General features: G+C 40.5%; 2 protein-coding genes across 4 annotated transcripts; one reads left to right on the top strand and one right to left on the bottom strand.

Annotated features, from left to right (window-relative positions):
* Positions 1 to 395: 395 nt before the first annotated feature.
* Positions 396 to 15,943, bottom strand: slc9a6a (solute carrier family 9 member A6a). Of its 3 annotated transcripts, none has more exons than XM_046406343.1 (16): positions 15,370 to 15,938; positions 12,313 to 12,512; positions 11,969 to 12,046; positions 11,718 to 11,794; positions 11,049 to 11,161; positions 10,364 to 10,469; positions 8,456 to 8,597; positions 8,196 to 8,301; positions 7,995 to 8,083; positions 7,261 to 7,374; positions 6,862 to 6,973; positions 6,235 to 6,388; positions 5,253 to 5,283; positions 5,065 to 5,150; positions 4,347 to 4,452; positions 396 to 4,060 (listed from the first exon to the last, which is right to left on the bottom strand). In XM_046406343.1, exons 1-16 carry the CDS (start codon positions 15,659 to 15,661, stop codon positions 3,785 to 3,787), a joined length of 2,082 nt encoding a protein of 693 aa, XP_046262299.1. In that variant the 5' UTR covers positions 15,662 to 15,938; the 3' UTR covers positions 396 to 3,784. The 3 variants fall into 3 exon arrangements, with proteins under 3 accessions (XP_046262299.1, XP_046262300.1, XP_046262301.1); XM_046406344.1 differs by lacking the exon at positions 15,370 to 15,938 and adding an exon at positions 14,051 to 14,279; XM_046406345.1 differs by lacking the exons at positions 396 to 4,060; positions 4,347 to 4,452 and adding an exon at positions 4,501 to 4,937 and having other exon boundaries at positions 5,006 to 5,150; positions 15,370 to 15,943.
* Positions 15,944 to 16,427: 484 nt separating this feature from the next.
* Positions 16,428 to 25,384, top strand: taf7 (TAF7 RNA polymerase II, TATA box binding protein (TBP)-associated factor). The gene is made up of 12 exons (XM_046406346.1): positions 16,428 to 16,792; positions 17,924 to 18,000; positions 18,098 to 18,176; positions 18,676 to 18,809; positions 19,019 to 19,139; positions 19,281 to 19,339; positions 19,829 to 19,901; positions 20,537 to 20,650; positions 21,488 to 21,682; positions 23,416 to 23,528; positions 24,118 to 24,177; positions 24,579 to 25,384. The coding sequence occupies exons 1-12, from the start codon at positions 16,774 to 16,776 to the stop codon at positions 24,621 to 24,623; spliced, it is 1,089 nt and encodes a 362-aa protein (XP_046262302.1). The 5' UTR covers positions 16,428 to 16,773; the 3' UTR covers positions 24,624 to 25,384.
* The last annotated feature ends 508 nt before the right edge of the window (positions 25,385 to 25,892 follow it).

Here is a 25,892-nt window from a genome sequence, read left to right as displayed (position 1 = left end):
CACAACAGAAAAACCTTTTTTTTTCCCCCAGTCCAGATTCTTTATAATTTGACCCTTTGGTGGAGCCTTCACCACCATGTTGGGAACCACTGCACATCCCCTCAGGATCATCCAGCCTCAGTCTAAAGTTGACTTTATCCCACCAGAATAATTACAAATCTTTAACAGCATATAAGCTCGTGCTAACTGCCATATTTCAAGGGTTAGGAAGATTAGAAACCTGTTCTAAGTATGAGAAAATCCTCTCCCTTTATGTAACTCAAATAAAATCACTTCTGCCACTAATCTTCTTTCATACCTTTTGTGGGATGGGATGATCTGAGGAGCTCCGCGGATACATCCTCACGCAGCCCAGACACCCAACATAAAAAAGAGGATACGAGATAAACGAGGAGGCCATTACAGCGAGGGCTTTAATCAAAAGCACAGGCTTCTGTTTATTGACCGCTGCACGCAAATGAACAAATGAGAGTATATTTACACAGATGTAAACAGTCAGTACCTGCAACACAGAGAGAGTCCAAGTCTCCCTCTCTCTCTCTCACACACACACACACACACACACACACACACACACACACACAGAATTTGCAGTACAAAGAGAGTTATAGAGTGGACTGTCTGAAAACACAAAGCACAGCAGGCCTCTTTGGTCAGCTACTTCAGACGAAGATTTCATTTGATCAAAGCCCATCGCGAGTCACCATTCAGAGGACAGAGAGAGAGAAAGAACACATACTGGCAGAGCAGTAGGCAAACACCAAAACCTATATCAGCTTTTCGCAGATTTCACATTATTTCATGTCTCAGTTGAGGAACAGTGGCACACAATTCTGCTTGTCTGTTTTTTTGTTGTTTTTTGTTTTTCCCCCACCATGAGTGGAAGATGAATGATTGATGCTCTGCAGAAGTCCTGCTTACAGCTTTCAGAGAGTAATCTGTTGCAAACATACACCATAGTACCTGAATGGCAGAATGAAAAGATGGAACAGATGAAGACGATGGAAGGACTTTGGACCATCTCAACCGCCGCCAAAAATGTAGATTTCATCGTTGACAAAGTTATGCCAAAGAGCCAACTTAACTCCTAGTCATGAAACTGACATGAGTTTGACATTCATCTGGCATTTTCCCACAACCTTCCGAAACACAGAAAGTAAATACTATAAAAGCAGCTGTTAGATAACACCAACATCATAACAAAACGCTAAAACATTCTGGATGGATGAGTGCAAATATATATATATATTTTTTTTTTTATGTTACCGTTTCCCTTCTACAAAATTAAATCCAACAACAACAACAAATGAGTTTAAGTATAAAAATGGTGGAAAAAAATGAATCATTTCCTGGACGATGTGATGTCAAGAGGCGTGCCTGATTAAAAAAAACAAACAAAAAAAAAAAACAAAGAAAAGTTCCTGCACAGCAGAAGATAACTGTGGTAGGAAAAGCGATACATAAAGAGCCTGCTCTTCCTTCCGCCTCTGTAACATCCCCAACACACAAACACTAACCATCCCTCCGTCTACATTTCTTTGTCTTTCATCCTCCATTTCTGTCACTCTTTTCTTTAACACCAACATCATCCTCTCGCATCCATTTTGCATACACCCCATTGTCTTTTGTCTTCGGTTCACCGAGATGATGAACCGGCAAGATTGTGTGCAACTTAGTCACCAAGTTCATGCGTTCATGTTTTTCTGGCTTTCGTCCATATCAACACAGCGTTTCTACGGTGACGCCCCGTCAACACTTCCTGTTCAGCCTGCATCAACAGCTGCTAGGAGAACTAACCCTTCCTCCCACCCCGCAATGAGACCACAAAGTTAAACGTTAACACGCTCAGTTCATGAGTACCCTTCTAATAGTGCGTTTCTATGACTTCATGCACCTTAAGTAATGCTGTTTTAATGCTGCTCAATCACAATTCAACCCACAGGAATCCCCATCCCGAAAAAACACAGCCAGCATATAAACAACCATTGTTCTTCATTTCCCGCAGCTCTCATAAGGATGAACTGCCACAGTACCAACATAAATATCTGCTCATATCAGGAATAAACTGATCAGAATAATCAACAGGTGGGCATTCTGAGTCTCTGTATAAAATACAGGGCTGCAACAATTAGCTGATTAATCGCTTAGCTGATCAACAAAAAAATTTATCGGCAACAATTTTGTTAATCGATTAAGTCACTGTTGAAGCAAAAATGAAGCAAAAATTCACCGAGTCTGGCTTCCCCCAAAGTAAATATTTGTTAGATTTTTATAAAGTGAATATCTTTGGGTTCTCAACTTTTGAAGGAACAAAACTAGATATTTAAGTCGACAAAGATCTGGGAAATTGTAATCTGTAAAGGGCTTTTTTTTTTTTTTACTGTCGTCAGACACTCTGTAGACAAAATGATCATTTAATTATACAAAAATAATGATAATCAATAATGAATACAATCATTTGTTGCAGCCCTAATAAAATCAGATAAAGAGACAATCGATCCTCTGATTCGTCTTGTGTTTTTCAGGTTCTTTCAGTGCTAAAATGTGAGCAAAGGTCTGAACATGAACGCACGACTGTAACAGAAAATGTATTCACAAAGCTAACTGTATATGACAAACATGACTCAGCTTAAAGTCCTTAAGCTCTGCTGCAAAAAGAATACAAAACACTTTAAGGTCGTCTGCATTCAGTTTTCACAAAGTGTCAAAATGCAGGACAGAAATGGCACTAAGCTTTCTCTGTTAAAACGCACTAGGATCTCGTTGTCAGAACAACAGCCCTTCGTTGTGCTGTGAGCGACATCAACTTCTAAAATAAGGTGTAAAGCCCCTCTCCATGTCACAGTCAAAGGTCATTGGAAGAGATCCACAACTTTCACTGCCAGGTTACACTGCATCGGTGGCATCACACTGACACACATTATTTACAGGCGAATAGCACAAACTGACAGCCCAAACACCCACTGAGTATATTGCTACCTTATGGACAGAGGTGTATGTTTAGATTTTTTATTTATGTATTTATTTATTTTTAGGTGTTTCTTTCTTTCTTTTTTTTTTTCTTTTTTTTTTTTTTTTTACAAAGGAAAACTACAGCTGCGTGACAGCCCGCCTTGAACCGGCTCTGCCTCCCAGAGCCGATCCAGTGTGGGCTGTCGAGTTTAAAACTACAATTCGCAGGCACTTGATTGTAACAAATTTTACAGTAAAGTTGTCCGCTGGGTCAGCATGCCTCTGACGCACAGAGAGAAGGCAGCAACATTCAAAGTCAGACCCAAAACAGAGAAGCCCTCAACCTCCCACACGAAGAAAACAACAAGCGTCCTCAGCATGCATATCGAAGTTATAGAACTCTTGTGATATACTGTACATCGACAGATTAGCTAGTGGTTGGTACTTGCATTTACACACTAACACATGCTGCTGGACCTCTGTGCAATGCTACAGTAAGGTGGCTGACACGCAACTTTAAGCTGAACTTAGGCAAACTGACTTTCAACTCAGTACCAAAAAAAAAACCAAACAAACCCTGCAAATAAATAAGACTATATTACACTTATGGCAGATGCCAGGAAGGTGTAGAAAGGAGGAGAACCAGGATGAGGTAGAGACAGTGATTTGCCACGAGGGGACAAAGCAAGTGTGGGCAAGGACAACACGCGGAATGAGAAAATGTGCAAAGAAAAAAAGACACAGAAAGACAGAGTGTCAGGTACTAGTGGTTTGCTCGATGGCTCGGGTCAGTTCGAGTGGGACGGTCTGGTTCTGCGCTGAAAGAACACCTTCACATTTGCAAGCGATGGTGGTGGGGGTCTGTAAACGGCGGCTCGGAGTCATCCATGGGCAGCACCAAGCGCGTGCCCCTCATCACCAGTTCATGATCCCCGTACGCCAACTCTCTGTCCAAGTCATCGGAGGTGGTGGCGCCTGCGAAAGCCAGACCGCCGCTTGTGTGGGCACCCGTGCCGTCTGTACTGACTGTGATGTCGCCGTAGGTCAGGCTGATATCGCCGTCTGTCAGGATGAGGTCTGAGTCGTCGTCCTTCAGCTGGCACTCATTCTGGTGAGAGGAAAGACGAATAACCAAAATGAAGCACAGGAAGTGACTTTAATACTTTGAAAATATTAAAGAAATTTTACCAATAAAAGGTTGTAACTCTGATTAGTGCTTCTTATTATTTCCTCATCTGCACCAGCAAAACAAAACCTTAACTTTCAAACTAAACCTCTGTGCTTCGTGACTCGACAGAATCACTTTTTCCCCTCCCTTCTATCCATTAATGTGGGATAAAAGTTAATAAACACAGTTCAGCCAGAAATAGCTCCCTCATGAAGCAGCATCTGACCTCATATGCCTGTGGGCTGGTGAGGAAGCGGGCGAGGGGGCCGCAGCAGGGAGGCAGCGTGGTGGTGAGAGGGGGGCCACTGTGAGTCAGGATGGGCTTCAGGTAGCTGGAAAAGAGGGGGCTCGAGTCGAGGACATAATACCAGAAAAGAAGCAAAGGCAGTGAGAGAGAGTGTGTGATTTTACGTAAAGATTAATGTAAAGAGTTATTAACAAATACAAGAAGTTTGGCTTTTTTTTGTTGTTGTTGCTGTTGTTCAAGTCAAAATGAAAACAATTCAAGTATGTTAATTAACTTGCATTGAGCTTAATGGCCATCATACAGCACAGCCAATAAAAGGGATCATTTGTCTTCAAGCCTACACATGGTGCTCCCTCTGCTGTCTGCCTTTGTCAAGTACAGCAGTCACTGCTCAGCTGACACGTGGTTGACGTCGTCTCATAGCCTCCAACTGTTCTTTAAACACCTTATACAGATTTTGCCTTTTTATATTGGCAGACTTTAATATTAACCCGTGACTTAACACAGGTTTTGAACTCTTGTTTATTTAAATATTTAATGGTTAATTTTGTGAATCTATGATCATTTCTGCTGTTCATGTCACTGTATGCACTTTAATTTACTTTAAGTTTCCGTGTCAGAGGTGCAGCACTCTTCAGAGTGTGTCGAGATCTTGTAACGGTTGTGACAAAACTTATCATTTGTTGCCAAAGGATACTTGTGGTCGAAGTTGTACCAAATTCTGAAAAGCCAGGCGCTTTCCTGTTTGGTGCTTCTTCTCTCTGAGCCTTCAGCAATGCTCATCTGAACCAACACAGAAAAATTGGTTTAGGCCTGACAGTCGGTGTATACCACATTACAGTAATAATAGTATCATAGTAAGTATTTTACAATATCCACACTTACAGAGTTATCTTGGTCAGAATCCACTCCCACTCTGTGAAAGGAAAAAGAAAACCACACGCAAATCAGCTGCAGTTGTGTTATGAGTTTCCCCCCATTTTAGCAAGCACCTGAGCAGCAAGGCTCCATCTAAAAGGTGGCCGCACTGCATATAAACAGCCTGAAGCATTCATCAGCACGGACAGAATGCTGAATGTTGTAACCTGTGCAAAGGAGTGAATCCCTGCAAGTGAAACTTGGTATTTCAGCCGGTTGGGTGTGGTTTTGCAGGATACAGCGGTGCACATTTCACGTTTTTGCTCTGAGTGCACATTTTTCTCCTGCAATTTGCAAACTTGGTTTCACACCTAAGTACATAAAAAGTGATGTTCTGTCTCGTAAGCTCGTTTTGGCAGTTACCTTCAGAAGTCAGATGACATGCTATATAAAGAGGGAATAAAACTGAACTGATCGTGTTGGATAAATGGACTTTCACCCAGGAGATCAGCATTTGTGTCCCACTTCATTTACTTTTTATCTTGAGACTCTGTGAATTTATTATTTTTAAGGGCTTCCCCCAACAGTTTCAGTTTTCAGTCACAGTTTGCTTCGGTTTAGGAAATGAAACCTCAAGGTTTGGATTAAAAGTGGAACACAAACAGCCACAATCACAAAAAAGTATAAAATCATCTCTGTTTGAAGTTAGAATTAGGCATGAAGTCTTGTACAGATTATTCTTGGGGAAAAGCTTTGCTAGTTTACTCAAAAACTGACAAGATGACCCAATGTGAGCCAGAAAGTACATCAGGTGTAGGATGAAATACCAAGTTTTTAGGGAGTCCTGGTTGGAGGAACAGATGAGTAAAACTTGGGAGACATAAAATCTGGACAATCAGAGAAAAGCCAATTTCTTTGACAATATTTGAAATACACTTGTTTGTATTAAAACAAAGCCAAATATGGTTTGATCCTGAGATGGATCTTTACGGGTGAAGGAGAGGAGTACCGGATGCGTTGGCATGACAGCATCTGGGTGGTGCCCCCTCCACAAATCCAAACAGTGAAGAAAACGACAAGCAGAGTGGTGGAAAACATCATCTGACGGGCGTACGTCGCTGTGTCCCTGATGGACAGGGCAAAGGTCATCGCTCCCCGCAGTCCTGCATGAGACAAATCAGGTTATCTCTGTTTACAAGCCTGTATTTTAATCTGTGCAGAGGCCAAAAGGCCTAAGTTTCCAACAAAGTCTTATCTTGAACTCAAAGGTTTTGACGGTGCTCATGATATACACTACATAGAGAAAAGAATAGATACACCTCTTTATGGGGCTGTTCTTTAGAGTTTGGGCTTGGCCCCTTACTTCCAATGAAGGGAATTTCAGCATACCAAGACATTTTGGACAATGCTATGCTTCCAACTTTGTGGCTACAGTTTGGGGAAGGCCCTTTCCTATTCCAGCATGACTGTGCCCCAGTGCACAAAGCAAAGTCCATAAAGACATGGTTGGATGATTTTGATGTGAAAGAAAATCTTGTGGAAAGCTGTATTTAAAATTCATTAATGTCCCTGTTGGTGTAATAGTCAGGTGCCCTAATACTTTTGTCTATATAGTGTACATATTTGCACCACTAACCTGCAAACATCATCATGTGCTGGAAGTTGGATCTGATCTTATAACGTCGCCCCAGATTAAGAAGGAATGAGAGAGGGTAGATGTTGGCGGCTCTACCCAGGAACACGGCCACCTGAGAGGGAACACAGCTAAGGAAACAACAACGAAACAGAGAACTAATAAAGTCGTCTTACTCTGTTCCAAGCTTGTTTGCTGCCCCTTCAAATAAAGTACTGTTTACTTTTTGGTTGCTGGTTATAATACCGTGGAAATTTAGGCAGAATTTTACTGCTGAAAATCCCTGAAATAAGCAGCACTTCCTTATTCTGATGGTGAGACTAACACCTGTGTGAAAACAGCCACTGTTGTCATCAAACAGCAGGCTTGTGTGCACCTGGTAGTTTCACATACAAAAGATACAAAAGCTCCAACGATGAACATGGGATTAAAGACGTGGTTCTGGAAGGTGAACAGGGTCAGACCCATATAGGAGAAAATGAAGTTCTCTGCCAGGAAATTTAACAGTTCAAAGAGCTGCAAAACAAAAGAAGCAAGATCAAATGTTTAACACCTCGGTGAGTGTAGAGTTTCACAGTAAAAGAGAAGAAAATTACATTTACAAAGACATTCAACAGCTAAACGAAGGGCTTTGTCGGTAATCGAATTTTAACAAATTCAATTTCAGCGCCTGAATAAATGCAGGGATTTTGTTGTATTAATCTTTTGCATTTTGATAGTTCCTATGTATTACCATTCAGATATTTTTCACCAATAAAATCTAGTTTTAACACCTAATTCAAACCTACTTTGTTCCTGCTACTTTGTGTGTGTGTGTGAGAAGGACAGAGATGTACAGAAGGAGTTTAACAGAGCAGAACTGAAGTAATTTCACAGATTTATTGCATCCCTTCTTGATTGGTTGAAGTGTCTCAATGCGTTGCTGAACCACAATATCAAACAACAAATATCAACCAACTGTGCATTAACTCATTACACTGCTGCGTTTCATAGCTTGTAAACTGACACACACCTTTAGTAGCTGTGTGACAATTTCACTTTTTAAACATTTCTTGGTTTTGCTGTTCGACAGTCAAAATAAAGCACACTGAAAAAGAACAGACTGAGCAGTCGTGTGGTTGTAGTCCAGGTCTGACCTGTTTGGTCCTGTCCTGGGAGTCAGCAGACAGGTTGTTGAATGTGTAGTGGGCCTGAGTGATTCCACAGAACAGCACTGCAACCACACCTGCAACACAGCAGGGGCGATGGGGGCACAGAGGAGTCAGGCCATCAGAAAACACAGAACATGAAGTTCAAAGGTTGCTTACTCCTGTAGGTTTACTGTGTGTGTGTGTTACCTGTGAAGCCACAGGCCTCAGCCAGCAGGAATGTGCTCCACGACATGAGGAAGAACAGAGCCGTCTCCAACAGCTGGAAATCCCTCAGCTTGGTGAACTTGGTCACGTACAGACAGCAGTCAAGGAGTTTAACAAGACACTGAAAGGTGAACTCACATGAAACTTTGATATGTCAGTTCATAACATCTGAGAAAGGACCTGTGAAGGGATCATTTAATGATATAGAAATAAATCAATAATTTAGTGAGAGAAAAAGATATGAGAGCAGTGACGACTCCCGTGGCCACCCCCAGAGCAAAGGAGCCGCTGAAAACTCCGAGGAAAATCCCAAAAGACTTCAGCATCGCCATGACCTCAAAGGTGTGACTGTTGTCTCCTTGTGGCTGGTATGCTACTATAGACCTGATATAACACAATACATACATTTAATGAAAATTAGTAAGTAAGCCTGAATTAAGGCCTGCACACAGAAAATGTGGTGGCATGTAGTAACAACCTTTCTTGTAAATAGTTTTCTATATATTTTGTCAATAACTAATAGCACGCTCTGGCACTGTAGCGGGTCTCTTTGCACAAGGAACTTAGATCACTTCAATTGTGCCTCTATAGGCTTTCACAGCAAAAAAAAGGAGTTCAGATAAAGAGAAGTAATGGAGAGGTCAGCAGACTGGAACAACAGAGTCTCTATTAGGACAGTTCAGCATTAACACTCAACTTATGATGGCTGGCTTGCTAAAAAGTCTACTGCAGTGATATTCCCCTGTGACATTAAGTACAGATAAGTACTGTTTTTAGATTGGATGCATTTAAATTTTCACTGAGGTCAAGGATTTTTTTTGCAAGGGGTGCATGTTTCCATAAATCTTGTGCAAATGTGGAACAACAAATAATTAAATTATGGTGACATTTTGGTCTACCTTACTGCAATGGTCTTAATAACCAAAAATAGGTGTTTTCAGCAAACAAACATCATTACATGCTGTTTAACACACATTTGTTCAAGGTGGAAGAAGGGAAAAACAATTTCTGAAGGTGGAGCAAGAAAAAAAGTGCTTTTACCTTCCTAGAAGAAAATGTAGTCCAAAAATAAACAAACAAACAAAAAACAGATTCCTCAATCAAGTCTGCTTTGAAAGAAAAGTAAAAGGTTTTCAGTGTGCCAAAGGCGGTAACAGAAAGCAAACTCACTCACAGACACATCTGTGCCACAGCTGCACTCTACAGTGTGTATCCTTCATGAAACATCATGAACACTTTGCACTGTTCATTAACTGAGTGACCTGATAGTTGAGTATCAACACTGACCCATTCTAATAAAGTCACACTTGAAAGAAAAAAAAAAAAAAAAAAACAGGACCATACAGGATCATATGGCTTCTGAAAACAACTGCGTTTGATAGTTTTAAACTGGAGTCTGGGATGAGAGGCTTTTCATCATAGAGGGGCATTTAGCAGGGCAGTTGTCCCAATTATAAAAAATGATTTTTGCTGAGGTACTCTGGCAATAGTGATTTAATCATCCTCTCTATTCACAGCCCCCCCCGCCACCCTCCCAGGCCCCACTCACAAAACAAATCACCAGGCATTTTGTCTTTAAGCTTTCCTGGCAAGCTGTACTCTCCTTGGCTTTTGTGTGTACAGTAAATTCAAACGATAATAGGAATGCGTTGCTAGGCGAGTTACAACATCAGACACTTAACTGGAAAAAAAAGGACAAAATTAATGAATAAATCATGAGATCCTCTGTGCCCCTAGTTGAATAAACCAGAGCGGAAAAACAAATGGTTGGTGATTTGTCAAGTTAGTCTCAAGGCACCACAAACGCACACAACGCCATGCTCTACTTAGTACAGCCGTTCAATGGGCTGGTCAGAGTCTCTCCACAGAGACCGGCCCCTCCGCTGCGCCTGCTATCATAATTTACAATGCTGTGGAATGAATCACAGTCGCACGCAAAGGAGTGGAGAAACTGTTAGCTTAGGGACCAGCTCATTCAGCACAGCACTAATGAGAAGCTGATATTAGATTAATTAAAATTAAAAGGCCACTTGCTGATCCATACAAAAAAAAAACTTTTTGCCATTTCTCTAGGTGAAGCAATAACTAAGAAGATTTGTGCACATTCAAGACAGTGTGGAACAGACGCCAGAAGACGGCAGACGACTTACGAGGACAGGACCACTGCCACTGCATCGTTGAGGACGCTCTCTCCAAAGAGCAAAGCGTACAGGTCAGCGTCCACATGCAGCTCGTTGAAGATAGCCAGGACAGTCACTGTGAACACACACAATCACGCTTACTTCCCACGGCATTCCTCCATGTTTCACTGGGTCCGATGGAAACAGGTGTCAGGACCTGCGCTTCATTTCTGTATACTAATACTGTAAATGTTGAGTAACATACGCTTTTACTTTACTTTTTACCATACTTCTACTTCACTGTTTTACGCAAATAACATGTATAATAGGATCTGATGGATGTTAAGCAAACTGCAAGTTAATGTAAAATTTCAGGATTTGATGAACATTATTTTTTTTCCCCAAACTGCTTTTCTTTTTATTTATTATTATTGTTGTTATATATTATATCTTCCTTCTCAGCGGGAATTGGGTATTGAAAGGAAAGGAACTGTGCATTTCAAACAGGCATGGTGTCAGTTCTTTAGTGTGGATGAAGCGTGACCTTATTTTTTTCCATTACATTCGCAACTTTGACATATCCTTGGCGTTATGAAGAACTGTTTCATGTCTGTGTCTTGCTTCTTGCAAGCTTTGAGCAATTCAAGAGATGAAAGCAAATCCGGTTTATAATTAGCAGGAAAACACTGTGAAGACAGAGAGTCAGCGTACGTACCAGGATCTGTGGCGGAGACGATGGCTCCAAAGAACAGACAATCAGTGAAGAAGAAATCTCCAGCCAGCTGTCCCACCTGCTTCATTAGCATCACGCAGCCGTACATCAGCAACCTGACGGAGGAACAGCAGGGGGTTTTGCATATCGTCATAAACAACATGGACTTTATTGCCGTTTTTGACATTTTTAACACCACTGTAACAGATACATGTCAACACTAGGGACTGACTCATTTGGATACAGATTATTATTGAATCAAGAAGACCAATAACCAATATTTGGAACCAATACACATGTGCGGTAACAACAAAAATCTTAGTGCCACCAGTGATGGAACGTAATTATGCACAATTTACTACACTGTACATTTTTAAAGTATCTGTGCCTTACTTGACTATTTCCATTTTTGCTACTTTATATTTCCGCTCCACTACATTTTGGATACAAATATCGAACTTTTTACCCCATGATTGATAACTTTAGTTACTTCACAGATTATTCTAATGGGAAAAATGCTGAATGTTGAATGTGATAATCAGCCAGGCCAATAATCAGTCGATTACTAGTGAATATCTGCTGGCATACAGCCTCATTGTGCATATTGTGGCTCCAACAAGAGTTGCGTGTGCAAAATGGAGCCAAATTTTTTGAGCAAATTAACATTCTTACCCAATAACAAAACAGGAAATAACTGTGCCCACAAAAGCAAAAGCCAGAATGGATCCCATGTTACGGAAAAAGTGTCTCTGAAAGACAAAACAATTACACGCGTCAACAATCATGTGCAATGTAACATCAATAACAATAACATCATTTAACTCTAAAGGTGAAAAAGTGTGTGTTATTTATATTGCCTTCGTAATTAACAAGCATTTCGCTTTTATGCAACAGTAAAGAGTGTGCCTCGGTCACTACTGTACCCTTTTCAAGCTGTAGCCAGCGTGGAAGATGATAGGTGGGAGGAGAATGTTGAAGAACACTTCAGGGTCAAAGGTCACCTGAGTCAGAAAGAGAAAACAGCATTATAATAAAGTTCTGAATCACTAGATTTAAAAATAAAACAGAAACCTGGTTTAATGGACACTTTAAGGCTGCTGCATTATTGCATAACTTAATAAATTAATTTATCATAAAACACAAATATAAACACATTACAAGCGTTTGTGTGTGATGCATAAAAATACAAAACCCAGTGATATACTTCACTAAAGACTAAACTAATGATTATTTTCATTATCAATTGATGACAAGGACAAATCTGTACCTTTCGCAGCATCTCATTATCTTGCACGTCATCCACCTCGCTGGCACTTATTTCTCCTTTCAGAGTGTACTCATAGAATTTGCCACTGACATTGATCAGCAGTGTCGCAGGGCTGGCATTAACGGGGCAGCTGAGCGTAACATTGCTAATATCCCGAGGAACATGGATGCCATAGCGCAAGACCACGCCAACGAGTAGGCCTGGGAAAAGAGGGGAGACAAAAAGGATACAGAGGACAGCTGTTGAATATTGCAACAGGGAGGCTAAAAAAAAAAAAATCAATGAAAAGGTGTCATTAGAGGATGTCTGATTGTCACGATTCTGATTGTGGGGCTGCATAAACTTGCAGAGCGCCGCCAAATGTTTTGATACGGTTATTTTGTAAATAAAGAAAAACAGAGACAAAGTTGTTGTATTTTTTAAACTGGTAGAAGCTCAGCTTTTGGTGTGATACTAAACTCTGAAAAACATCAATTTGAGAACTGATTTCCTTGTCAAATATAAATAAGGAATACTGCAGTATTGTTGACAGGATGACTCGGAAACAAAAACTTTTTAAAAGGCACTGCTATGCTGGGAATTACATGACATCAACAAACTCTACATACTTGCTGATGACATGTAAAGTGACACCTAACAGGTACACAAGTGGACAAAATTGTTGGTACCCCTCTTTTAATGAAAGAAAAACCCACAAAGGTCACTGAAATAACTCAAAACTTCAAAAAATTTACTGAAAATCAACCAATGTAAACCAGACATTGCTTTTGAATTGTTAAAAAAATAAACTAATGAAACAGGCCTTGACAAAAATGATGGTACCTTCAACTTAATATTTTGTTGCACAACCTTTTGAGGCAATCACTGCAATCAAACAATTTATGTAACTGTCAGTGAGACTTCTGCACCTGTCAACAGGTATTTTGGCCCATTCTTCACAGGCAAACTGCTCCCATTGTCTCAGGTTTGAAGGGTGTCTTCTCCAGCTCCCCCCACAGATGTTCAATAGGATTTAGATCAGGGCTCATAGAAGGTCACTTCAGAACAGTCCAATGTTTTGCCCTTAGCCATTCTTGGGTGTTTTGGGTCATTATCCTGTTGGAAGACCCATGACCTGTGACTGAGACCAAGTTTTCTGACACTAGGCAGCACATGTCACTCCAGAATGCCTTGATATTCTTGAGATTTCATTGTACCCTGCACAGACTCAAGACACCCTGTGCCTGATGCAGCAAAGCAGTTCCAGAACAACCAAGCCTCCGCCATGTTTCACAGTAGGGACAGTGTTCTTTTCTTGGTATGCTTCATTTTTGTGTCTGCCAGAAAGCTCCAGGTTTATCTCTTCTGTCCAAAGGACATTCTCCCAGAAGCTTTGTGGTTTGTCAATATACATCGTGGCAAATTCCAGTCTCATTTTTTTTATGATGTGCTTTCAGCAGCAGTGTCCTCCTTGGTCGTCCACCATGAAGTCCACTTTGACTCAAACAGTGACGGATGGTGCAATCTGACACGGATGTACCTTGACCGTCGAGTTCACCTTTAATGTCTTTGGAAGTTGTTCTAGGCTCTTTAGTTACCATTCAAATGATCTTTCTCTTCAATTTGTCATTAATTTTCCTCTTGCAGCCACGTCCAGGGAGGTTGGCTACAGTCCCGTGAACCTTACACTTCTGAATAATTTGTGCAACTGTAGTCACGGGAACATCAAGCTGCTTGAAGATGGTCTTACAGCCTTTACCTTTAACATGCTTGTCTATGATTTTCTTTCTTATCTTCTGAGACAACTCTCGCCTGCTCCTTCTGTGGTCCATGTTCTGTGTGGTATACACCATGTCACCAAACAGCACAATGACTACTTGTCTCCCTTTAAATAGGTAGACTGACTGATTACAAGTTTGACGACACCTGTGGTGCTAATTAGAGGACACGTCTTACTTTAACATGTACCTATGGTCAAATCATTTTCAATCTTTTCTCAGGGTATCATCATTTTTGTCCAGGCCTGTTTCATTAGTTTGTTTTTTAAAATTATTATGTTGAACAACAGCTCAAAAGCAATGTCTGCATTACATTGGTTAATTTTCCTTAAATTTTTATTTATTATTACTTGTGTCAGGTGGTTCAAGTTATTTCAGTGACCATCATGGGTTTTTCCTTCATTAAAAGACGGGTACCAACAATTTTGTCCAAGTGTGTACAACAAAACTAACCAAGCAGTGTAGGAGATGTGAGTGGAGCAGCGCTTGCACATGTCGAGTCGCTCTAAGAAGCAATTTAAGGTTTTCACAGGAGACAGTTTCACTTGTCAAGCAGGAAAAGCTACTACTGTTACTGAAGACTCCAGTAAGCCAAACCGGTGAGCTTCATGCACAACACCAGGAAAAGGCCTATCAGGCTCTGTGAGTTGAAAGACCTGTGGGTGCGCTGTGGTTTTAGCAATAATTGAAACAAGTTATCGTAGCTACAAAGTGTAACATGATTCTGCTACAGCACGGCCAACTTCTCACTGATTCAGAAAATCACTTTAAGGGGGTTGACTCAGGAGAAATTTCCCAACTCTCCTGAAATGTCACCATCCCATAACCGTTAAAAATAGAAAGTAAAGACCAGCCAGTGATTCGGGAGCAGGAAGGGTTTAAATGTTGGTGTCTGGGTGAACAGTCAGCCACATCGTGTTTGTCTACAGCCTGATGTATTTCACATCCATTCTTGGCCTTGGAGAAGTGAAAGTGTAGAAAAGTGAAATTGTGGGTTTTTCATGCTACAGTAATCCCCCTGGGGAAACAAAATACTAGCTGCTTGGAGGTTGTGTTCAAGACAAAACAGGGTGCAGAGAAGGAGTTTTACTTTTTTTACTGTCGTAAACATGTTGGCTACCTTACAGAATCAACCTGGAACAGTCCGGGGCCTGAATGCACTACGATTCTTAATAAATTACTGCCGGGGTTAGAACAGCAAACCCTCATACTGACGCTCAGTCATTTCAAATCTAATCATGAGCACAAAATGAGAGTAATGACACTGATGACGTTTCGCAGTCACGCCGGAGCGCCTCACCATAAATCATCGCCAGTCCAGTTTCGTGCAGAAACCTGAACCGCCGGTGTTTGAACAGCCAGATGGTCAGGATGGTGAGGGTGAGGAGCAGGATGAAGATGAGCAGGTCTGCGCTGTCCTGCCTGTGGCTCTCCTCAGCCTTTTTCTCTGTGACGATGTTCTCCATGGCACTGTACTCCTGAGGTGATGATGCTCGGCCAACACAGATGCACACAGACAGGCTCACTAGCACCAGCAGCCACAGCGTCCTCGTTGCCCTCCAGGCACTGTTGACAGTCACTTTAAGCACCATTTCGGCTAGCGAGCGGCCAAACGCTACGCTGTCGTGGTAGATAACAACAAACTTCACGCTAATATTTTTCGCGAGCTGAGGGGAGAGCAAAAAGACGACATCAACAGAGGAATCGATCCCGGCCCGGAAGTGAAAACTACTTCTCCAGAAAGTGTTCGATGTTAACTTCAATGTAAAAGCACCAAAGCAAGATGTTGCTGGTTTAAATGGCCCCTACCTGACGCATCTTAGAGCAACGCATTGTCTGTAATTGATTCAAGTTTTGAAGGAATAAAAACATATATTTAGCCATTTTCATGTAGTATTTTCCATATCTGATTATACTAGTTCTAACTGAAGACTCTTATTTTGAAATCTTAAATTTTCTTTACTCTGAACTACAATTGGGATTAAAATCTAGATATTTTTATATTGACCAAGTTGGCTCGGATGCAAGATTAAAGTTAAACAATTATAATAACACATTTTGTATAACACGTGGAGCACCTATAGTCATATCAACTAATGGGCTCCGATGGTACATTTGCACCAAAAATTTCTTTCAAAATTGTTACTGAAGCGGCTTTGTTTCGCTAATAATAATTCAGCACAACTATACAAAACAATATATTACAATCTTAATATGTTGGAAAATTGTCTATATTTGAGAATCACCATTTTTACCCCGAAACTAGCCCGCGTAACAAGTCTCGCGATACAGAAACGGGAATTTTCGTGGCAGTCCCAGGTCGCTGTCGGAAATTATTGCTTTCCATGTTGGCACACATTTCATATGAACTAACAACAATATCATCGATAATCTAAAATCAAGTACAATAAATGTAAGCCACATAAATATTATGTTACAAGAATTTATTTAACAGAGCTACACTGGAAAGTATATCTCTGAGCTTGCGTAGCCGAGAGGAACGCAATTTCCGAGGAGAACGTGAATGTAGCAAGAGTTTACAGACGTCACAATTTGCATTTTGCTTCGGCCATGGCGGTGTTTGCTTCGTGACAACACACTTTTTTTGTATTGATTTAGTGAAGATCAACATATTGGCTCTTCTTTTGTTGTGTGCTTTTAAACATATTTATGCAGCTGCATCGTCCATATTACAAAAGTGAAGATGACGTCTAAACTGAAAGGTACGTTGCAAGGCTTTCGTTAGTTCATCCTAACCAATAGGCTAACAATAGCTGATATTAGCTCTCTGTTGTAAACATGCTGTGTCTGCTCAAGCAGAAGAGGTTGTTATTAACTACGATAAAAGTAACAGCACAGAATTACGAGAATTTGGTTTGTAGCTGTTTTATCAAGCTTATTAGTAGCATTATGTATGATTCTCTGTAACTTAACCCTGCTACATTAGCTTAACGCTACTGTTACATTAACTAATAGATGGATGAAATGAATCAGCTAGTGCTAGTTCACACACTTATATGTTCATCGGCAAAACATACAGGTCATTCATATAAAGATATTTGAAAACTAAATGTTGGTTAGTATTATCAGTAAAATTAATACCTCTACATAGGTCACGATAACGTTGTTTTTTTGAATATATTGATGATGGCTGATGTTTGGCTATTTTGTTGTTTACTACTGACAATATAAAGTCATCACTTCAATAAAATAAACTAAAAAATATAAGACATTCGTTTGTAGTATGCAACTGTGCAATAGAAGTCATGTATACAAGGACGTTTTAATGTATAATCCGTGTTAAAACAAGAAATTAGGATACAGGTGGCAAAAATGTAACAACAATGTAGCAACTTAAAATGTGAAAGATTATATCATTCAACAGTAGAACTGAACATTTAATCAAGATAAAATCAAAATGGCAATATGGCTAAGTGCAATATCCAAGCTACATTTTTTTGATCAAGATAAAATGTGTGACAACAAACCATTGTAACATCAGATATCATCAATATCAGCATATAATTGAAGCATCATGGACCAGACATGAGAGAACGTGCTTGTTTGGTGCAGACCACTGTAAAAAGACAGACGTTGAGATGTGGTTAGAAGGCCTTAAAATGCTCAGAAATATGAGTTGAAATCACCGTCCAGCAAGAACATTTTTGTTAGCTAAAAATAAGCCAACAAGTACTCTTTGATTCTAAAACCAGATATGTTGAGCTTTATCTGCATAGAAGTCAAACACCACCGGTTGTGTCCAGTATGTGAGGGAGCTAATTTACCTTTTTTAAATTTATTTTATTTATTTGTTTATTTGCTTGTTTGTTCTCTGTGATTTGTTTCATTTTTAGTTGGGAAGGTCGGCTCCAAGAACAAGGAGGATGCACCGTATGAGCTGGAGAGCCAGTTTGTCCTGAGGCTTCCTTTGGTAAGACTGTTGAAAACACTGAAACCAGTCATTTCTGTCAAATTCAGTGTGACCATTGTAAATGATATTGATTTCATTCATCTTCTTTCTTATCCAGGAGTACGCCTCAACAGTAAGAAGGATTGCCCAGTCTAGCAGTATGAACATGAAAGACAGACTCACCATTGAGCTGCACCGTAAGCTTGTTTATTAGTGGTTTTAATGCTGGCATTTATGTCTGACTGATCTGTTTGACGTCACCATTCAAACACTGATTTAATTTGTCTTACCACTCACTTTAATATGAAAGCTGTCACTTGTGAAATCTAATTATGTCTGCAGCGAAACAAAAGATGTTTAGTGTTTGTAGTCTGTAATTGCGGATGCACAGCTGACATTTTCAGTACACAAACTTTGGACTCTAACAGTCCAGCTGAAATCATCATGTTCATGATTTTTATTTTCAGTTTTGTTGGAATACATTACTACAACTGCTAGTTTGGCAATGACTTTCAAGTGTCATGGTCTTAAGTCACATATCTGAAAAACATGTTTTGCATTTACTTAATAATAATAATAATAATAATAATAATAATAATAATAATAATAATAATACAGTGTCCTAGTGGCAATGGTGAGCTTTGTCTCACACACAATATCTTATTGTACTCAATCGTGTTATTTTTTTACATGTAGCTGATGGTCGTCATGGCATAGTGAGAGTAGACCGGGTCCCTTTGGCATGCAAACTGGTGGATCTGCCCTGTATGATTGAGTCTCTGAAAACGGTGGACAAGAAGACATTTTACAAGACTGCTGATGTCTGCCAGGTAAACCACTGCAGTGGCATCAAGTTTAGGATATCATCTTTATTTATTTATTTATTACTTTAAGTTCTTTTTACATATTTTAACATGAGCATTCAAAACTTAATATATTGTCTTTGCTTATCCTGCTTGTTTTAAAAATGTCAAACAACAGTATTAGTCAGCAGAATGCAGAGTAACTTTAAATTGTCATTTTTGCATCCATGGGTTAGATGCTGGTATGTACACTAGATGGAGACCTTTACCCCCCTTTAGAGGAGCCAACTGGCACCGACCCCAAGAGCAAGAAAAAGGACAAGGACAAGGACAAGAAATTCATCTGGAACCACGGCAGTAAGTAGACAAATATCTGCACACAACAGTTTTGTTTTAGCTGTTAGTGCTGAAAACTTAAGCAATTCAGGAATCGAAATGTGCCCTGTGCGGCTGATTAAGCTGTTTTGACTTCACTAATCCTGTTATTTTTGTCTCCAGTCACCTGCCCTCTGAAGAACACACGCAAAAGACGATTTCGGAAAACTGCAAAAAAGAAGGTTTTGACATTTGCATTTCCCCCTCAGCAATGCCTTCCCCTTTCCTATCCGTCTCTTTTAGCATCCTGCTTGATCATCCATCGCTTTCCTAGGCTGTCTTCCAACAAAACATTTACATTTCATGAAATGGGGACTGTGGTGAAAGTGAAAACCAAGATTTACATATAAATAAAGCCTTTCCATCATGATTTGCCCAAAGGCATGCAAAAAAAAGCAATTTCACTATTGCTTTGATCAGAGTGAAAGCAAATGTGCTTGAACATCGCACTTCTTCCTTGTCTTCAGAATAAATCTTCCTGAAGATGCAGAGCTGAACCATATTGATTTGGCCTCTTCTGTTTTTAATCACTAATGTGCTTCCTGGCATGCGGCCAGCTGCTACCTTTTGTGTGAGTGTGCATGAGAGACACATAGAAAGTGAGCAAGAGAGATGCTGCTAATGCCACATGTAACCCAGTCTGTTTCTCCCTCTCTCTCTCTCTCTCACAGTACATTGAGTCTCCTGATGTGGAGAAGGAGGTGAAGAGATTGCTGAGCACAGATGCTGAGGCCGTCAGTGTCCGTATCCTTTTAGACCCCTACAAACGTTCTGCACATCATTTAGAAAAGCCTAAAAAACGAATTAACCGGTTGTTGAACTAAGCAAAACAGCACTGGTGTTTAATTCATATAACTGCAAGCGAGCATGTAAAAGTAGAATCAAATGCAAAACTAACCCTTAGCCTTAAATCCACACTGACCTTAAATCCAAAATGGGTGCATCAGAGGCCAAAGCAGGTGTCCTGACTCCTGCCTGACTCACCTGACTTCATTCAGTCATATGTCTCTGTGGGGGAAATGCACTTTGCAAGTAGGCTATTAGTGCCCTAATGAGACTCTAAACTCGCCTGACAGAATAAGAGCACAGCAGGGCCTCTTTGAGTGGCTGCTTGCTGTGTGTTAATTGAGATGGACTGCTCATTATCATTGCTTAGTTGGCCACAGAGAAGCCAGACTCTAATTATAGTTGTAGCATTTGCATGCAGCAGTAGATGTGCTCTTGACACATAAATGAATGTTAAAGTGAAGGCAGTTCCTATGGGGTGTCAGCTGGTTTTTACTTCTCAAGTCTGCTTTAAAGAAGAGCCTGTGGAAAGTGAGAGTTTGAAAGACCATCGGGCTACAGAGGGTATGTTGACTTTAACCCATGACATTCAGGGTGGGAAATCATAGCAGAGGATGAATCTAAGGAAGCAGATCAGCATGGCTCTTTGGCCAACCTGGACTCCTCACCAGGCACCTCAGGACACAAGATGGGTCATGGGTCCTCTGGTAAGTGAAACATGATTTTCATTAGTAAATAATGAGGATTAAGATGTGGTGAGCTGTGTTACCTGCTGGCCTTTCCAGTCTGTTAAAGCTGCAGATCAGGTACATGTTGTTATCTGGACCACATGGCCTATAGAAACACAAAACAAAGAGTTATTGTTGAAGCTCTACAAAGCAAGATTAGATCTGATGTGAATCTTAAGTGTAATTGTGAGCTGTTAAAAAGCGAGGCTTCCAATGTGTGTTTTTTTTGTGGTGTACTTGTGTGCACTTCCTTTGAAAAGACACAGATAGCTCATACACCTGACAGTTGTACAGTGATTTCTTTGATGCTCTCCTCCTCTCTTCAGAAGAAGGTTTCCCTTTTCATTTTGAACATGTACACCACTCTTGTACTCTCAATAACCTCGGCGCCGGTGGTCTGAAATGGAAATAGAGTGCACTCCAGTTTTAGTTATTCTTAGGCCTTAAGATTACCTAGGTGCACAGCACAATTGTGGTGGCATGTATGGATGCTAATGTGAACGGAGTGCATGAGTGGCCACGACAGCGAATATTCCAAATCAAAAGAAAAAACACTTATTTACTGGTTGATCCATGAATATACCGTCAACTGTTGGAGCACCCGGTTTTTCCTCGGGATGTAAGACAAACTGTTCACAACATCGTGGCGTAGCTAAGTGTCCACATTAATCATATCTGTTTTACTTTACACAAGAACATATCCCTAACTTCTTCATGTGTTTTTCACCAGCCTGTAGTCTCTGTGACCTAGATCGAAGCCCAAGCAAGTGTTTGTGTCATTGTTAATAACGTTAATGTGTGTTTCCGCATGAGCAGCCCAGCGTGACGAACTGAGGGAGATCTTCAATGACATCAGCAGCTCCAGTGAGGATGAGGAAGACGAAGGGGACCGGCACGAGGACGAGGACCTGAATATCATGGATACGGAGGATGATCTGGTCCAACAGCTCCAAGACAAGCTCAATGAGTCTGATTCTGCACAGCATGAAAGTGATAGAAACAGCCAAATAGGTGAGAGGATATCAGAGTTTCTACACAGACCAGAAAACTGTATAAAAAATTACAGAATGATGAATACTGGTCATTATATGAAAGGCTCATTGAAGTATTAAAAATTCTATCTTATATATAGAGATTTTATGTTACTGACATGCAGAGCCAAAACAGTAAAAAAAAAAATGTCTGCAAAGGAAAAATTACAAATACTAGTTTAACCATTTCAAATGTACAGAATTTGCTGCTCATCTCTCTTTTATACAATTAGAAATTGAATCTGTTTGGGTTTTGGAGTTTTGATTGGACAATACAAGTAATTTCACATTGTGACATTTGGCTGTGGAAACATTATCGGCATGATCAATTAATTGGATTTTGAAAAAAGTGACAAATTAATTGTTAATGAAAATTGTTGTTAGATGCAGTCTAGAGATGGTGCAACATTTGTTTGTATCACTTGTTTCCAGTTCAGAAACTCAGGTCTGGAGAAGGTGGTGGAATACTGTAAATGGAGTACATATAGAAACTGCAACAGACATGACACGTACATGTGTCCTTAAGCTGAGTATTTGCACGTGTTAGCTATTCTGTGTGCGTCTGTCCGTCTCCGCCTGGGTAGATAAAGAAAGTGCAGCATTAAATTATGCAGACCTTGGTGCTGTGCTTGCATCTTGCATTTACGCCTCAGTGTGAATGCTGATTCTTTCAATCGTCTTATCTGGCAAACCTACAGTCTTTCATTTTTTAGTTATATTGGGTCATGACCGAGAAATTGGCTTGCTGATTTCGGATCAGACTTGTAGACCAGAGACGGTCCGACATTCAATTAAATCAAACCCCTACTACTTGTCAAAGTGGAGGTCAAAAATAATCTCAGCCAGATGTCTGAACTTCTAATCAGAGCTGAGTTTTCTAGGTCAGACATCACACACACTCTCACACACTCGCTCACACTCTCTCTCAAATGAGTAGCCCTGCTTTTCCTTAAATACACGTGCTGCACCCTCGCCCACAGAGGTGCACTACGATGGCAGCTCTCGGCTAACTGGCCTGACAGGTGTTGTGCTTCAGTGTTTGGCTCAGACAGCTGTCCAGTCTGACAGCTCAATGCCTGCTTATCTACATACATGGAGCTGTCAGTCAGCAACATTACTGGTCCGCTCCACTTTAGCAGACCAGCGGAGTCTTTGCAGATGTGTTAGAGTGTGGCTGTGCATGTTTCTTGCATGCAAAGCAAGGTTGAAAAAAAAATGGATCTTCAGGGACTCCTCCCTACTCGATGGTGCATATTTGATGGTATTTATCAGTGGATTGAGAGTCAGTTGGGGGGAGGCAGTGGATGGGTGCAATTAGTTAGGATAGGTGATGGTGATGGAGCTACAGGTTGTTATGAGGCACTTTGGCTGGATTTAATGAGAACCCTCTGTGGAGACCAGAGCAGACTTGATTTAGTTGAGTCTTTTAGTGCTTTGGCCTGCTGGCTCACATCCCTTTAAATGGATTTGTTGTTCCCATTAACTGCAATTTGTCAAACTGAAATGGAGGCATCCTGGTGTTTCAGCAAGCTAAGGTGCACATCTTGTCCATACAGTTTTGTGTAATGTTGCCCTCAAATAATGCTACATCATCATCTGTGTCAAGGTTTTTTTTTTCCCCATTTGCTCTTCAATGCACAAGAAAGCCGAAGCGTAAAGGATTTTTTTGTTTTCATGACAGTTGTAACGTGAACCTCCTGTTGTTTCCTGCAGTGATGGAGTATCAGGTGCAGATCAACAACATCAAGGCCAAGCTCCAGGAAACCTGCGCCAGAAAGAAACAGCAGGAGGAGCTCATCATGAAAGTGGAAAACCAGGCCCTCAAAGTAAACAGTGAACACACACGCGCGCACACCCACACATGCACACATACATACTCATGTTTTTTTCAGTCATTCAGAAACTAGGTCTGCATGTACAGAAACATAAACAAGAACATGCAGATGAGCTTGGAGGCAGAAGTCGTCATGCAGCCTAAGTTCTCTCATCAGTTATGACGAAAACAGTGTTAGACGGCATTGGTTGGTTTTTGTGTTTTTAAAGTCTTACATATTACATTTCTCCTGTCAGCCCTTTACTGTGTAAGCATCGCTATGCCAAGGAACTTCATTGTTCTGTCAAGGACCTTTTAATGGGGACTTTACAATGAGTGAAACATGAGCAGACATGACGTTTTTATGCCGTCATTTAGAACTCTCATTGCCCAGTGTTATGGGACCGTCAAAGCCCCATCTCCAGTCGTTATTATCACAGTCGCAGAGAAAAGGTCAGTTGTCTCTGACTGGCATTCCAAATGGCCTTTCTGTCAGAGAGGAGATAGTGACATGAGCAGCCCGGGCAGTAAAAGCCATCACAATTTAATGAGGCTCAGCATGTTGTCTTGTACAAATCTTGTTTGTCTCTCTCCTCTTGCAGAACCGCTTCCAAGCTTTGCTGGATGAGATCATTCAGCAGGAGGAGAGGGAGATGGAGCAGGTAAGAACCTTTTTGTGAAAGCTGAGGATCAGCACTTGCTGTGAGCTTTTGACAGCTTTCAGCACTTAGCATGTATTTATCTTGTGTGGTTGTCAAAGACCATGCTAGGAAGTTAGCATTGTGTCTTCTTTCCTTTTTTTAAACCCAGTCATTTTCATGCCTGATAGCAAAGTTCAAATTCAATCACATGAAATTTAATTTGTCAGCAGATACCTGCGGAGTCCTTTTTGCAGCTATGGCATAGAGGCCACCCACTGTCTTGGGTCGATGTTTGAATTGACAAATGAAGGCAGCAAATTAATGTGAAAAGACATGTTAATCATCATCCACTTACCCTCCAATTACACCCTGGGGCTGTCTGGCATCAATCACCACTCCCTTTTTTTTCTTTGCTCCAACAGCTGGCCTCCCTACAGGAGCAGCTGGACTCTCTGATAGAGAAGTGACCACCAGGGGGCAGCCTCATGTCATCATGTCAACACGAGAAGAGGAGGAGGATGCAAAGGAGAGCCTTCATTAAATGACTTGCTGTGTCATATCTTTCACTTTGTAATTTTCATACATTACACATACAGCATACTGATATCTGTATTCTCTTTCTTCTCTTGTTTTTCTTTTATTAAGTTTACAAAAGTCTCTGTCTGATTATTTGGTTGACTTTAATGGTGATTATGTGTCGGTTTTGCTAAATGTCACTCAGCCATTTTTTACTACAGCTCCAAGTCTTTTTTCATTACCTCCATAAAGAATAAATTACAGTCATACACAAGTGTCAATGGAAACTACCAATTTTATTGCATTTGGGCCTAGATTTACACAAGTGAGCAGTTTGATGTTGGTCATTAAAATCCTTTTTTTTTTGTACAGGTGGATGAGCTTTTCTCAAAGTGTTAAAGAGAGAGTCAAACTGAACTTTGTGTCTTTATTTTCTGTAACTGGATGTATTTTTGACACTTTGAGATATGACACCACAGACAGCAGTTGTCCTCCACACACAACACACACACAGACCTTCCCCACATCCCCAAATATTCTATTTTTATTTTTCATTTTTAGCATGTATTTCTCATTTCACTGTGTATTTAAATTAGGTTAAAGCTGCCTGGCGCTGGCCGTGTCTTTCTAACAGCTCACGAGTGTATTTAGCATAACGTCCCCTGAGTTTGTTGGAATTAAACTGTGCCAGCACAATGCACACTCATCACAATTAGTTTCTCACTCATTCAATTTCCTCTGTTCAAATAAGTGTTGGGATGATTACTTGATTAGTCAGAACAATCAGCAACAATCTTTTAAGGTGTTGAAGTTTTCACTCAAAAAGTTGCCGTTTCCGGTTTCTCAAATGTGAAGATTTGCTGCTCTTTCATCATATTTTGAATATGTTTGAATTTTGAAGTGTGGTTTGGCCAAAACACAATTTTATGGCATGGCCTTCTGGACTTCTGGCTGTGATAACAATTTACAACATTTAATCAAGAAAATGACTGGTGGATTAATCAGTAAAGAAAATAATAGCTGCAGCTTTGGTTCAAATTTAATTAGTCACAAGGTTAAAGAGTTTCTCATCTCATTTTAACTTTATTTCTATAGCACCCTTTGTACAGACAGGCAGCCCAAAGTACTTCACAGAGCGAAATAGACCAAAAAACAGTAGCCTAAAAAATAAAAATAGACAACAATAAATAGAATTTTTTTTATCAAAGTTCTGTTGATAA

Source organism: Scatophagus argus, chromosome 12 (assembly GCF_020382885.2).
Source record: "Scatophagus argus isolate fScaArg1 chromosome 12, fScaArg1.pri, whole genome shotgun sequence".
In the NCBI taxonomy this organism is placed as follows: domain Eukaryota; kingdom Metazoa; phylum Chordata; class Actinopteri; family Scatophagidae; genus Scatophagus; species Scatophagus argus.
This window is presented reverse-complemented; position numbering and strand designations above follow the sequence as displayed.